This window comes from Hemicordylus capensis, chromosome 5 (assembly GCF_027244095.1).
Source record: "Hemicordylus capensis ecotype Gifberg chromosome 5, rHemCap1.1.pri, whole genome shotgun sequence".
NCBI classification, from domain to species: Eukaryota; Metazoa; Chordata; class Lepidosauria; order Squamata; family Cordylidae; genus Hemicordylus; species Hemicordylus capensis.
This window is the reverse complement of record NC_069661.1, coordinates 186050232-186064410: the sequence shown is the minus strand read 5'-3', so window position 1 is coordinate 186064410 and position 14179 is coordinate 186050232. Positions and strand designations below refer to the sequence as shown.

Below are 14179 nucleotides of genomic sequence, written 5' to 3'. Positions count from 1 at the left end.
CCAAGAAGATTTTTCAAAGGAGGGGGAGGGGGAAGAGCAGCGGGGGGGGGAAGTACTACCACCACCCCCTTAAAGCTACATGCCCCCGCCCTCCCGAACCTCCAGACCGCCGGACCTCCAAACTGGTCCGGCGGTCTTTTAAATTGTGCCCAGACGGAACTGTGCACACTCCTATATGCTAATAAAGGTAAAGGTAAAGTGTGCCGTCAAGTCGATTTCTACTCCTGGCGCCCACAGAGCCCTGTGGTTTTATTTTGGTAGAATACAGGAGAGGTTTACCATTGCCTCCTCCTGCGCAGTAGGAGATGATGCCTTTCAGCATCTTCCTATATCGTTGCTGCCCGAAATAGTACCAGCTGGGATTTGAACCAGCAACCTTCTGCTTGTTAGTCAAGCATTTCCCTGATGCAGTGGTACGTATGCCAGTAACTTCCAGTCTTGATTACTGTACTGATCTCTTGTGGGGTAGTTGGTGTGGAATGCAGCAACCAGACTCTCCGGGATAACTCAAAGAGACCATATCACACCAATCTTAAAAGAACTGCACTGGCTGCCAATATGTTTCTGAGCAAAATGCAAAGTGCTGGTTATTATCTATAAAGCACTGAACAGCTTGGGTCCAGGGTATTTAAGAGAGCACCTCCTTTGTCATGAACCCTATTACTACTACTACAACAGATATTTATGTACCACTCTTCATCCAAAGTTTTCAAAGTGGTTTACACAGAATAATAAATACATAAATAAGATGGCCCCCTGTCCCCAAAGGGCTTACAATCTAAAAAAAACATGACCAGCAACAGCCCCTGGAGGGATGCAGTGCTGGGGTTGGATAGGGCCAGTAGCTTTCACCCTGCTAAATATAAGAGAATCGCCACTTTAAAAGTGTCTCTTTACTCAGTTAGTGGGATAAACCTGCTTATTAAGATCATCTGGGAAGGTCTGATTATGGCTACCACAGGCTCATTTGTTGGCTACTCAGGACCTGGCTTTCTCTGTGGCAGCCCTGGGGCTCTGGAATGTAAAAGTAAAGTGTGTCATCAAGTCGCTTTCGACTCCTGGAGCCCACAGAGCCCTGTGGTTATCTTTCGGTAGAATACAGGAGGGATTTACCATTGCCTCCTCCCACGCAGTGTGAGATGATGCCTTTCAGCACCTTCCTATATCGCTGCTGCCCGATATAGGTGTTTTCCATAGTCTGGGAAACATACCAGAAGGGATTCAAACTGGCAACCTCTGGCTTGCTAGTCAAGTCATTTCCCTACTGCACCATTAGGTGGACTGTACACCCCATTAAAACCAGAGTTTCTCCATCTCTAGCTGTTTTTTTAAAAGTCATAGGAACACAGGAAGCTGCCATATACTGAGTCAGACCATTGGTCTATCTAGCTCAGTATTGTATTCACAGACTGGCAGCAGCTTCTCCAAGGTTGCAGGCAGGAATCTCTCTCAGCCCTATCTTGGAGATGCCGGCGGGGGGCGGGAGGGGGACTTGAAACCTTCTGATCTTCCCAGAGTGGCTCCATCCCCTGGGGGGAATATCTTACAGTGCTCACACTTCTAGTCTCCCATTCATATGCAACCAGGGCAGACCCTGCTTAGCTAAGGGGACGTCATGCTTGCTACCACAAGACCAGCTCTCCTCTGGTCACTTAAGATACACCTGTTTTCTCAGGGTTTTAATTAATTTTAACTGATGTTATATCATAATTGTTTTAATCACTTTATCTTGTTTTTATATTGTATCTTAACACTTGTATTGTACACTACCTAGGGATGCAAATGTCAGGCAGCATAAAAATATGATTAGATAAATAAATAAATGTAATTCTGCTACATGTCATTTTCTCCCACGGAGCAGATGCAGGAAGATGACTAGAAAACTGCACATTTCTATGAAACATATTAAGCAAAATGAAAAATATGGTACAGTGTGCAAAGGTCTATAGGCTATATGCTTTATATAATAAACCCATTGTACATTTTACATTTAAAAACGTAGTAAGACATGGATGAAAATTATGCCTCACAGGCCCTTTGTCTTGCTCTCCCCTTTATCTTCCTTGAGAAGCAGTCAATGTCAAGATGCCTCCATAAATCCATTCCTCACAGGCAGAGACAATTAGGGGAGGAAGCAACATGCACAGAGTACACATGAAAATCGAGCATTTCTTCCATACAAGCAGGAGATGCTAAATGAATTTAACACACACCCTTCTGGAATTGCCTTACAAAACTTTGTGAAGGAAAAGTTATTTTCTCCTCCATCCTCTTGAGGATTAGATTAACAATCTGACAACCCAAAGTCTTACACACGCCACTTTTTTCAGGGCCTTGTCAAACAAATATCCAGTGTGGTGTAGTGGTTAGAGTGCTGGACTAGGACCGGGGAGACCCGAGTTCAAATCCCCATTCAGCCATAAAACTAGCTGGGTGACTCTGGGCCAGTCACTTCTCTCGCAGCCTAACCTACTTCACAGGGTTGTTGTGAAAGAGAAACTCAAGTATGTAGTACACCGCTCTGGGCTCCTTGGAGGAAGAGTGGGATATAAATGTAATAATAATAAATATCACTTTTCTCACAATGAAAGTAGCTCTTGGTCAGCAGAGTATGAAGCCCATGTATAGAATGCCACACGTGAGCACACATTTTGCAGCATGGAGACTCACTGGTAGACTTTTCATGCTTTTCTCACCAATAAACCTTACATGCTTTTAAGTGGCACATTTTGCCCTCAGTTTGCCTCTCCATTTGTTTTATTAAAAGTGCTACAATTTGTGTGTGTGTGTGTGTGTGTGTGTGTGTGTGTATGAAGCTATCTGCTAGATTAAATCATGCCATGTGCAACTTTCAAATAAAACAAGTTACTGGTCACTTAGCCAAAAGCAGAATAAGTGTACTCAGCTAATGCAGAAGGTTTGAGTGAAATATTGTGGTAGAATATTGTTTAAAATTTGTGATTTCTCAGTAGAGGTTTTCTAGGTTGGTAACTCTGTTTAATTAGGTATCAATGCTGCATAACAGAAAAGTAAAGTAAAGTGCGCCATCGAGAGCCCTGTGGTTGTCTTTGGTAGAATGCAGGAAGGATTTACCATTGCCATCTCCCACGCAGTATGATGCCTTTCAGCATCTTTCCTATATCGCTGCTGACCGATATAGGCGTTTCCCATAGTCTGGGAAACATACCAATGGGGATTTGAACCCGCAACCTCTGGCTTGCTAGTCAAGTCATTTTCTGCTGCCGCATTAGGTGAATAACAGTAATAAATTGTTTTTCCAGCACTCCTCCTTTCCCAGACGTTTTCAGATACATAATTTGAGTAAATTCTCTGCATTCTCTCCACTGGTCTAGTTCACAACCATCAGATACCAGCAACAAGAATTATGTCACTCGTGCACACCATGCAGTAGTGTACAAACTTCTGTACACTCTTTTCTTTCTTCAGTTACCACTATTGGTATGAAGAGGAGCATTTATTATCCTAGGAGTATAAATATATATTAGGAGCTTCAACTGAATCTAGTCATTAATTATTTACAAAGCAATGCTTACATGCACACATTTAAACTCAGCAAGAATTTGTTACATCAAAAATCATAAATGTTTATCTATATTTTATTCTCCATGGATGTAGCACAATGCATTTTGTGAAATGCATCGCTGCACCTACCTTTCTCCTCCACTCCTTTGGTATTCCTGTTGGCAGCCTGGCCACTGCTTTGAGAGCATCATGCCACTAAAAGCAACCATCCAAACAGGATTAGATTATTCCAATTCAGAAACGCAATTAGATATGCAATATTACCAATACACAATATCAATTTGTCACATTTACTATCTTACCACCAATTTGTAGACAAAGTACTAAAAAACAAGATGAGATTATGCAGTTAGACAGACTTCGTCAGAACACATACAGTGAACAACAACAACTTGCTATTTAATAATTCATTCACATAATAGGGAAAAAAGCCATCACTGACTTTAATGGCTTTAGGTTCTTAGTCATACAGAATGACCAGCTGTCACAGAAAAGGAAACAGCACTTAAGGTTTCAAAATGCCACTGGAACAAAGACACTTGCAGTAGGGAAGACTATAGGCTCATCAACACAACACACTCTTGCAGATTTTAAGCAATTATTGAACATGTATTCAGAAGACATTTAACCTTCAAGAATTCAAAGAAAAATTACCTGCTGAAAACCATTTTTACCTAAAGATGGTTCAAGCGTAAACTTTAATTTTGTGTCCACTCCTGAATAGCAAAAAAAAAAAAAAAGGAATTACTAAAAATATTGATTTACGAACTGAAAAACCATTAGACTGAACAAACATTAATACACGAATGTACTAAAACATTAAAATTAATGTGTGAAACTAGTGCCATTTTTCCATATGTAAGATTGGCTATTACTTTGTATTAAAGGCTTTTTGATTTATTTAATAACTTTAAACAATGAGTAATAAATAAGGTAAAGTTGCGCTGTCAAATCGGTGTTGACTCCTGGTGACCACAGAGCCATGTGGTTTTCTTTGGTAGAATACAGGAGGAGTTTATCATTGCAATCTCCTGCACAGTATATCCCTGCTGCCCAATACAGGTGTTTCCCACAGTCTGGGGAACATACCAGCAGGGATTCAAACCAGCAACCTCTTGCTCCCTAGGCAAGTTACTTCACCACTGCGCCATTAGGTGGCTTAATAAATAAGGTACATAAATATTATTATTCACTGTAATATGGTTTTTGTTTGTTTGTAAGAACTAGGGATATGATTTTTTTTCTGGGTGAACACAGTGCCAGCATGTCAAGGGATATTAGTCTCTCACCTTATTGTGCACAAATAGCACACCAGGGCACTCCTGAGCATGAAAGATCTGTGTGCGCCTTCCAGTTCCCCATCCAACTGTTCCCCTCCACTTGCCCAAGTCACATTAGTCTGCAACTCATTTAACTTGACTAAGCAAAGAGGAGGATGGGGATACAGGAAGTGCACACAGACCTCTCGTTACCCATAACAACCCATTGCTCTGTCAATGTGCCTATGCCATGGTAAGGGTGTGAAGGAAAAGCAGATAAACAGGACTCATGAGTTGTGTGGGATCCTTCCATGTGTGAGCACTGCATCCACACAGGGTAGAACTGAACCCTAGTAATTAAAAACAACATCCACTAACATTTCTACTTAAAGAAGATTTATTCTTCTGATGGAAAGAGCAGCTACTGTTTATAAATGGGTGTCATAGCTGCCTACAATTGCAGTATATGTTTATGAGAAAGCCATCTTTCCTCTCCAAGCCATTGCATACAACTATGTGGGAACACAGTGAGCAAGGAAAAAGCTTGCTCATAGCCCAGTCATAACTGCACAGTAACACACTGACTATTTACTTAGTTAAGATTTTGGACCCATGCCTGTCACAGACCCTCAAGGATTTAACAACAATAAAAGCCATTCAATATAGATCACAGAAAGATACAGTGGAGCCTCACACAACCTACTATCTATCATTTCAAGCTCTTTTCTGCAACTATCACAGGTTTAATGCTCATATGAATACCCCTACTACAGGTATTAATTCATGTGAACTATGCATACAGTCACAAGTATTACAAAAGAACTCTTTTTAAAGAACTCATAGAATTCAAGCATTTTCATGTTTCTCAAAATTGTACTCAAGGGCAGCAATTTAAAGAAGAGAATATAACAGAGATAAGTAACCACTAACATGTGATGTGGCATAGAGCTAGATGTACAATATTTGCTCCAATATGTGGAAAAATAGCTCTCTGGATTTTTTTTCTACCAAGTTAGACCCAGTTCCCTCTCCAATATATACCAGTGGTGTTAATTTCACTGATTAAGCCCTCTCAAAGATTGCCTCTTGCAGGGCTATGAAAATGGGACACAAGTGCAACAAAATGAAGGGGTACAGTAATGCCCCATTCATATGGCACAATCCTCTGATGGGAAGGGAACGCTTACAACCAACTAGGAACTTATCAATGAAAATAGATATAGAATATAAGCTACACTTACTAGCAACATATATGTCTCAGATTATTTCTCCAAAATATCTGAAGTTTGAATATTCAATTTTTGGAACATAGTTTTATAAAGACAAAAATTTTGGACATTATCAAAACATTATCAACACAGCTACTTATCCAAATCAGCATTTAGTAAATTTTAGGATAAAACCCATAATTCAGATAATATAGAATCTGACACACTTCTCGAATATATCTCTTTAGAAATAAATATCAAGGTGTATGTTCAAAACTGCTTCTGACTTTTCCACAATTAGTTTTCCTTTGGTAGTTAAAATAGCATGCACAAACTAGCTAAATAATATGCCACTAATATACACTTCCATGGAATGGCAGTGACACAGTGGGAAACTAAGTTTTGGATCCTTTCTTAATTAACATTAGAATTATCAAGCTGGTCTTAAGGACAAGAGGCTATCTATTTTTATGCAAGACAAGTGAAAAGTAGTACATACTCTGCAGAATATATGGATTAAAATGCTGTATTATATGGCTATGTTTATGTACATCATACATTCCCTTCTTAGACGTAGTGTGTTGCTGTCCAAAACCTAGGTGCTGAAATAATGTCATAGTATCTAAGAATTATTGTTTCCTGTGTGAATAATAGTAAGAAGTGAAGCAATGGGTTGAATGGTTTAAAATAAAAAATATAGTATCTCCATATGGAGCTTGAGTAGCTTCATAAATAACTTAGGGCTTTCATTACCACTCACCAATTTTCAGAACACACTGAACTCTGATCCTATAAAACAATGAATGTCTTAAAAAAAAAACCACTCCTTCAAAAATGAATGTCTTCAAAATCACACTGTCAACTCTTGCAGGGCAACTGACTGTAATTTATTAATTTGCTAGGCTTGCTATAAATTCACATCCATTAATTCTTAAGGCTGCAATCCTACGTGCTTATATGGGAGTAAACCCCAATGAACACAACTTACTTCTGAGTAAACACTAATAGGATTGCCCATCACAGAATTAAAAATGCTGTTCACTCCCACAAAGCAAGCACTTTGCAGTTGCAACAAAAAGTTAGCTAGGGAATACCTTGAACAGTTCCACTGCTAACAAGTCACAAAGCCTAGATTTTAAAAATGGATTAAGACATAAGATGTTGCAATATGGTGAAGCTGTTCTCATGAGCAGCCAGAACAGCTGGAATCTGTGCGGATTGCTCCCAGGGTATGGAGGCCATTCTTGAATACCAACCAACCCAACATTTGTCTTATACTAATAACCTACTATCTAAAGAAGACCATGAATTGCTGTACTTCTCTCTGTTATTTTGCATCACTATAGACACCACAATGTATAGAAGTGCAGTATAAAAACAGCAGAATTCCCTTTAGGACAAAGAACTGTACTACAATCAGAATAAAAGGGACTCAAATGTGTGGGGAAACAGATGCTGTGTGTTTCTAAGACCATTTCCCAGCTTGCTACACCTATTTTAAGTAACTGCCTGGGGCATAAAGAGAGGAAAAGATCTGTACTGGATAGACCTTATTTGGAGAATCAACCACCCTTGCACCACCCATACTGGGTGTGCAAGAAAGAGCACAAGAGCAGTTTGGCCCTCTATAAGACAGAACAGCCAAAGATACCAGCGGCGGCCGCTTCTTGTCTCGCCTGAACAGTCGCGTCTTGCACGATCGCCAAATGCTTGCTGCGCCCGCTCCTTTCCTGACACAGCCCAGTTGAGCTCTCTCAAAGAGAGGCGAAGCAGCCGCCATCTGCTAGGGGTCGCTCACTGCTCCACGCCTAAACAGCAAAAGCCTCGCCCTTGCCCAGCCAAGAAACGACTCCCCCTCCCTCCCCACGCACGCACATTCAGCCGGGGAGAGTCTCCTACCCAAGGGATGCATTTCTGCCCCTTCGCCATCCCAAGGGAGCTCTTGGAAACGTAGCCAAGCAGCCGCAGCCCTAGGCATTTCCTCACACGCGCGCGCGCACACAAACACTCCCTTCGCCCCTCAGCTTATGCGATTAAAGCCTGGCGGGGTTAAGCCTGGCTAAAGGCATTAGAGGAAAGCCACATGCCCCCCCTCCCCGAAAGCCAAGACGACGGCGCCACTTTCAAACAAAGGCGGGAACCAGGAGGAGAGTCGGGCCGACCAGTCAGGCCGCCGGCGCCTTTGGCCCAGGCAGCCCTTACCCGGCTCCAAAGTGCAGAGGAGGCGAGGCGCAGTCCGGGAAATGCAGCTCCTCTTCTTCAAGACGTTGCTCAGGATGGTGCCCACTCCCCCGCCGCCGCCGCCGCCCGTGCTTTGCCTCTTTAAGCACCTTCCCCCTCGCCTCAGGGAGCTCGTCAGTTTGTCCTGCCTCATGAGTGACCGCGGGCTGCCGCCAAGCCAACGGCACACACTGGGGCTCCACCGCCAGCGGCTGCGCCTGGCTCCTGCAGGTGCAGCTCGGCTCTTCCGGCCGGTGACGCAATCCTGCCAGGCCGCTCGCGTTTATTATTCTTCGGCAAGGCTCAGGCGGAGCGAGGCAGAGACGCTGACGGCACAGCCGTTCACACGAGGGAGGCGGCTGCATTAAAACCGCGGCGGCACTTTGGGAGGCAATGGCATTGAGGAGGGGAGCGCGCAGCAGGGGAAAGCTTGCGGGCGCTCTCCAGGCTGGCGGTAGGGGACATCTGCAGTGCAGAGACGGCCAAGCAGAGGAGGAGAACAGAGAGCGAGAGAAAGGGCTGCTGCTCCCGCCCACCAGCGCAGCATCACTGGCAGAAAAGCCAAGCAGCAGCCGTCCTCCGGCACCACCTGCCAGCAAGCACCAGCAGCTTGGCTTAAAAATAAACCAGACTCGGCGTAGGTTTCAGCAGCACCCCTCGAGTGTCTTGGAACGCTGGCGCCAGGGAGGAGGCGCAGAAGAGCGTGCTGGGCTGGATTCCCGCTCGGGTGAAGCAAATATGCAGCTGCAGCAAAACAGCCAGTCTCATGATTGCGCCCAAGGCGGCTCCCCAACGCTGCGTGGAGGAAGAGCATTTTCTTTTCCGTGCAGCAACGGCACCCTTAATTACAGGCTGAAGGCTGTAGCTACAAAAACCATTTCCAGCCTAGGTGTCTGCCTATTGCTTACTAACACAAGGCGGCGTTGTTACTGCTTTGCACAGAGGACTCTGTATAATGGGATGAAGGATGATGGTCCTGAAATCGCTTTGTACTGAAATAACTGGCCTATCCACACATGATGTTCAACGTTGGTACAATCTGTGTACAGTGTACACAGATACAGATTTGTAGGGTCAACTCTTCACATTGGTGAACACAGCACCAGCAGTACACTTCCTATTTGTATCATGCATTTCAGGGGCCTGTACCCTGATTTACTTTTAAATGAATGTAGATGCACTCATTCACACAGAAACATGGACATTTGTACAGACATCTGATCACAGGTAAATCATAATGTCTGAATAAGGCTATTATGTCAACCAAATCTGCAGAAAAATTCAATAAAATTGAACAGGAGTACTTGTCTTCTTGTGGCCTGGCAACTGATTTAAAAAAGAAAAAAACAGGACCATCTATTTATTCCTACTCTCTCAGAGGAGGAGAGGAAGAATTAAGGGGCCCCCAAAGACTTGAACTGGGAGCAGTGCATAAATTATCTAGAACAGTGAGGCATGAGATGGCCATGTTAGCAAATGATAAATTATTAAGGATGGCGAAATCCCAAATGTGCTGTGTAAAAAGTTCCAAAATGATCTCTACAAACTGGGTGGATGAGTGACAAAATGGCAAGTGAAGTTTAGTGTCAATATGTGCAAAATGATGCAGATTAGGGCAAAAATAAATAAAGCCAGCTGTATACAGTAGGCCCTCATCACAAAAGTTACATTCACAACTACCAGTGTAAATTTCACCACTACCACCACAAATGCCAGAACTTTGATAGTTGAAACCCTGCGCTTATGGACATGGGGGGAGGGATGGGGGAAACAGAAATGAATATAGCACTGTACCTTGGCCACTCCAGCTCCTCCAGTAATGTCCCCCAAACCCACCAAAATCCTTCATATTCTATTAAAAAAGAGTCCCAACATGGCTCCACACTGCCTCCAAGCTGGAAATGCCATCACAAATGTGAAATGTGTGCACAGGAATCACGAACAGCCAAAATTCACCCCTGTGATCATGGAAACTGAGTATATAGTCTAACCACGAATAGCCAAAACTGCAAACTGTGTTAACTGCAAATGCGAGCGCTCTGTTAACCTCATTTTGTTGCTCGTGTGTCATCACGGCACATGGCAGTACATGAGTAGACCCCTGGCAGGCTCAGGGATTTCTCCAGGATGCCCCACATGCTCACCGGGCATCCTGGGACTTCCGGGGGCAACACGGCTCCCGATCCCCGCAGCCCCCACCGGCTGCATGACGGGCTAAGCCCGCTCTCCCTGCAGAACCCCATCAGGCACTTTGCAAGTGTCATGTGAAGCACCTCACTTACTCTCCCAAAACACGCAGACCAAACCATGAAAGATAGAAGCATACCATTTTCACAGGTAGGTTCCAGACCTCACCCAGACTACCAAGAAGCGGGGGTGGGGGGGGAGGAAAACCCTGGAAAAATTCATTACATTCCTGGAACTTCTGGACCCGCTTTGAGATGCTGTGTGCATGTACAGTGTCTCTTTCAATGTCTGAAGAGGGATTCTGTCTCCCATAATCCTTGAATTCTGAGTCACCCAATGAAACTGACAGTCTGCCTTGAATCATGTCAAAGACCTTCACAGTGCACATCACTAATTTATGGAATTCAAGAGGTAGTGATGGCCACTAGCCTAGATTCCATCAAAAGACAAATTCATGGATGAACAACAGCCCTATGGAAACTAGTTATGATGGCTATATGATACCTCTAGCTTATCTCTGAATACCAGATGTTGGGGAACAATTGCAGGAGAGGCCTGTTGACTTCACATCTGGATTCTGGGCTTCCCAGAGGTATCTGACTGGCCACTGTGAGAAACAAGATGCTGGACTAGACTGATAGACAACCTCATGTAGACAACCTACATGAGGGTTTTCTTTAACATGTATACACACATTGCAGTTGATTTTCTTAGCAGCTGCACAACCCTGGATTTGGAACATGTACTCTTTATCTATGATGCAACCTATAGGGTCGATTCAGATGACCACATGAAACAAAGGCTGACAAGGTGAAAGCATTTTATGGTGATATTTTGGCATGGCCATTAGCAATCTGAACACTATTACATCCCAGACACAACGGTCACCATCTCCTGGTTCAATCCATTAAAAAAAAAAAGTTATCTAGGAGATGATGAGACATTGGGGCTATTCTTACGATCACAAAAGTCAGGCTAGGAAAATCCTAGCCCAGTTTTTGTGATCGTAAGAACCACCGGGCTTGCAGCCGAGCCTGGTGGTTCTGGAGTGGCTAACCCGCTCCTGTAGCCCACCCCTTAGCCTGAGTTTGCGGAGCGAGCACTCCGCAAACCCGGACTATCTGCTCTTGAGTAGCCGCGCTGCTGCGGCTACTCATGAGCAGACCACGGCTGGGAGGCTTAAAAGCAGCCTCCCGGCTCGGGGGTCTCCCCAGTATGCCCTGCGCACTCGCGCAGGGCATGCTGGGGCTTCCAGGGGCCGCGCGGCCCCCAAGCCCCCACCGTCTCCGTCTCGGTGCTGGCCATCGTGTGGACGGCCGATTCAGTCGCCTAGGGCTCCCTCCCCACTCAGCACCCTAAACCGTGTCTCACGAATCGTGAGACCCGGTCCATTGTCTCTCTATACCTGCAACATTTTAGAACATTCAAATGATTGCAGAGACCATACCTGTGCCTACATCCCTTCAATGACTCGCCTAAATCCACCATAACTTGCCTTCTGTGCTATGTGCCACCAACTGACAATACACACCCTCATTCTAAATCCTTTTCCTGTTATAAACCCTTGGTTTATAGATGAAGAAATGACCCCACTATCATATCAAGGTAACACTTCTAAACTGAAAGGAGTCCCACAATTCACTGCAGCCTTTGTAAGAAGGCTAGCTGAACAACTTTGATAGCATATGTTATCAACATATACTATCAACTGATAGCATATCATAGTATATTGTAGCATAGCAATGATAGCAACTTATCTCTGGCCCAACTCACATTGGTGGTCACACTTTGGACCTGGTTTTGTCTCGGAGCAGTGGTGACGTGATCTTAAAATGGGAGTCTTATCCATCTGTTCCTCACCATGGTCTTGATCACTCCCTAATTCGTTTGTGGATTGCTCCTGCTCCTTCCCTTCGCAGGGGCAATGGACCTATTCAGATGGTCTGCTCCAAGTGCCTTATGGATCCTGATGGTTTTCAAAAGGCACTTGGAGAGTTTCCCAGCAATCTGGTAGGCAACGCACCAGCACTACTCGTTGAGGCCTAGAACATTGGGGCTACGAGTGCACTTGATGAGATTGCTCCTGAGCAGCCTCTTAGGGCTCGTGGCTCTCGGCTTCTTTGGTTTTCTGAGGAACTTCAAGAAATGAAGCAAGTCAAAAGACGTCTACAGCACCACTGGAGGAATACTAAGACAGAAGCCGACTGAGCACGGTTGCTTGCCCATGTTCGGGAGTATACAGTGGTGATAAGAGTAGCAAAATCTTCTCATTTCTATGCACTTATTGCTGCAGCGGATTCCCGTCCAGCAGACCCTTTCCGAATCACCCGTTCTTTGCTGGAAAGGGTTGATTCTGGTGACCTTCCGCCTGGCCTCAGTGACCTGTTTGCTAGGCTTTTCGCTGATAAAGTTGCTCGCCTTCGGTCTGAGTTGGATTCCAATTGCTCAATATACATTGAGGTAATAGAGGCTGGGTCTTGTGTTACTATCTGGGATACACCTTTGAGCTTGTTGAGGCTGATGATGTGGACAGGATTCTCGCCAACGTGGGCACAGCAACCTCTAGCCTGGACCCTTGTCCCTCCTAGCTCATTAGGGCTGCGAGGGAGAATGTTCTTTCCTGGCTTCGGGAGATTGTTAATTCCTCTCTGATTTCCTGGATCATTGCCAGTCAGGTTTTAGGCCGCAGCACAGCACTGAAACAGCATTAGTCGCCCTGTTGGATTACCAGTATCGTAACACTGATGTGGGAAGCGCACCTCTCTTGGTTCTTCTTTATCTCTCAGCGGTCTTCAGTACCATTGACCATGCTATCCTTCTGGAGCGCTTAGTGGGCTGGGTCTTGGGGGGACTATTCTTCAGTGGTTCTGGTTCTACCTCACTGGGCAATCCCAGTCATTGTCAATTGGGGGTGAGTGTTCTGCGCCTTGACCCCTTTCTTGTGAGGTCCCACGGGGCTCAGCCCTTGCTCCCATTCTCTTTAACATCTACAGGAAGTTGTTGGGTTTGGGTCATCCATTGGTTTGGGGTATGTTTTCATCAATATGCTTATGATATTCAGCTTTATATCTCTACGCTTGGCCAAACAGGTGATGCCGTTCGTGTGCTGGCTCAGTGCCTAGAGGAGCCCGATCAGGACCTGGATGTGCCCAAACAAGCTCAGGCTCAATCCCTCCAAGACCGAGTTGCTCTTGTTCAGTTTGTGATCTGGCCAATTGCTGTGTGTGAGTTTATCTCTTGATGGGGTTACGCTTCCCTTGAGAGAGACGGTTCGTGATCTGGGGTCCTCCTGGACTCGCGGCTCCTGCTTGAACAGCAGGTGGAGGCCGTGGCCAGGGGTGCCTTTGCCCAACTTCGGCTGGTTCACCAGTTACGGCCTTTCCTCAACCGGCAGACCCTAACAACAGTAACTCATGCCTTTGTTACCTCTCGTTTGGATTACTGTAATGAGCTCTTCCTAGGGTTGCCTTTGAAAACGATTTGGAAGCTTCAACTAGTCCAGAAGGCAGAGGCCTGTCTCCTCATGGGTGGCCGTAGATTTGATAGTGTCACACCTCTTTTATGGTTGATGCACTGGTTGCCTGTTTGCTTCCAGGTCCAGTTCAAGGTGCTGGTTCTCACCTACAAAACCCTTATGGGCTTATCACCTATATCTCTCTGGGATCGCCTCTCTCGGCCAGTTGTATCCCGTCCTGTGAGGTCTTCTCAGCTGGCGCTCCTTAGTGTCCCAGGCCCTGGTGTAGTGCGTGGTGCCTGGGCCCG

The 14179-nt window shown here is 45.0% G+C and overlaps 1 protein-coding gene across 6 annotated transcripts in view; it reads right to left on the bottom strand.

Moving 5' to 3' along the window:
- Positions 1-14179, bottom strand: part of TBC1D30 (TBC1 domain family member 30) — a 64071-nt gene that overhangs the window by 28068 nt on the left and 21824 nt on the right. For 3 of the 6 annotated variants that reach the window (XM_053255088.1, XM_053255089.1, XM_053255090.1), the window contains 2 exons: positions 4198-4259; positions 3673-3738 (listed from right to left, as the gene is read on the bottom strand). In XM_053255088.1, the coding sequence (XP_053111063.1) occupies positions 3673-3738; positions 4198-4259 (128 nt within the window). Of the gene's footprint in view, positions 1-3672; positions 3739-4197; positions 4260-7909; positions 7928-8212; positions 8528-14179 lie in introns of those variants that run through there. The other 3 variants (XM_053255091.1, XM_053255092.1, XM_053255093.1) reach the window with 2 other exon arrangements.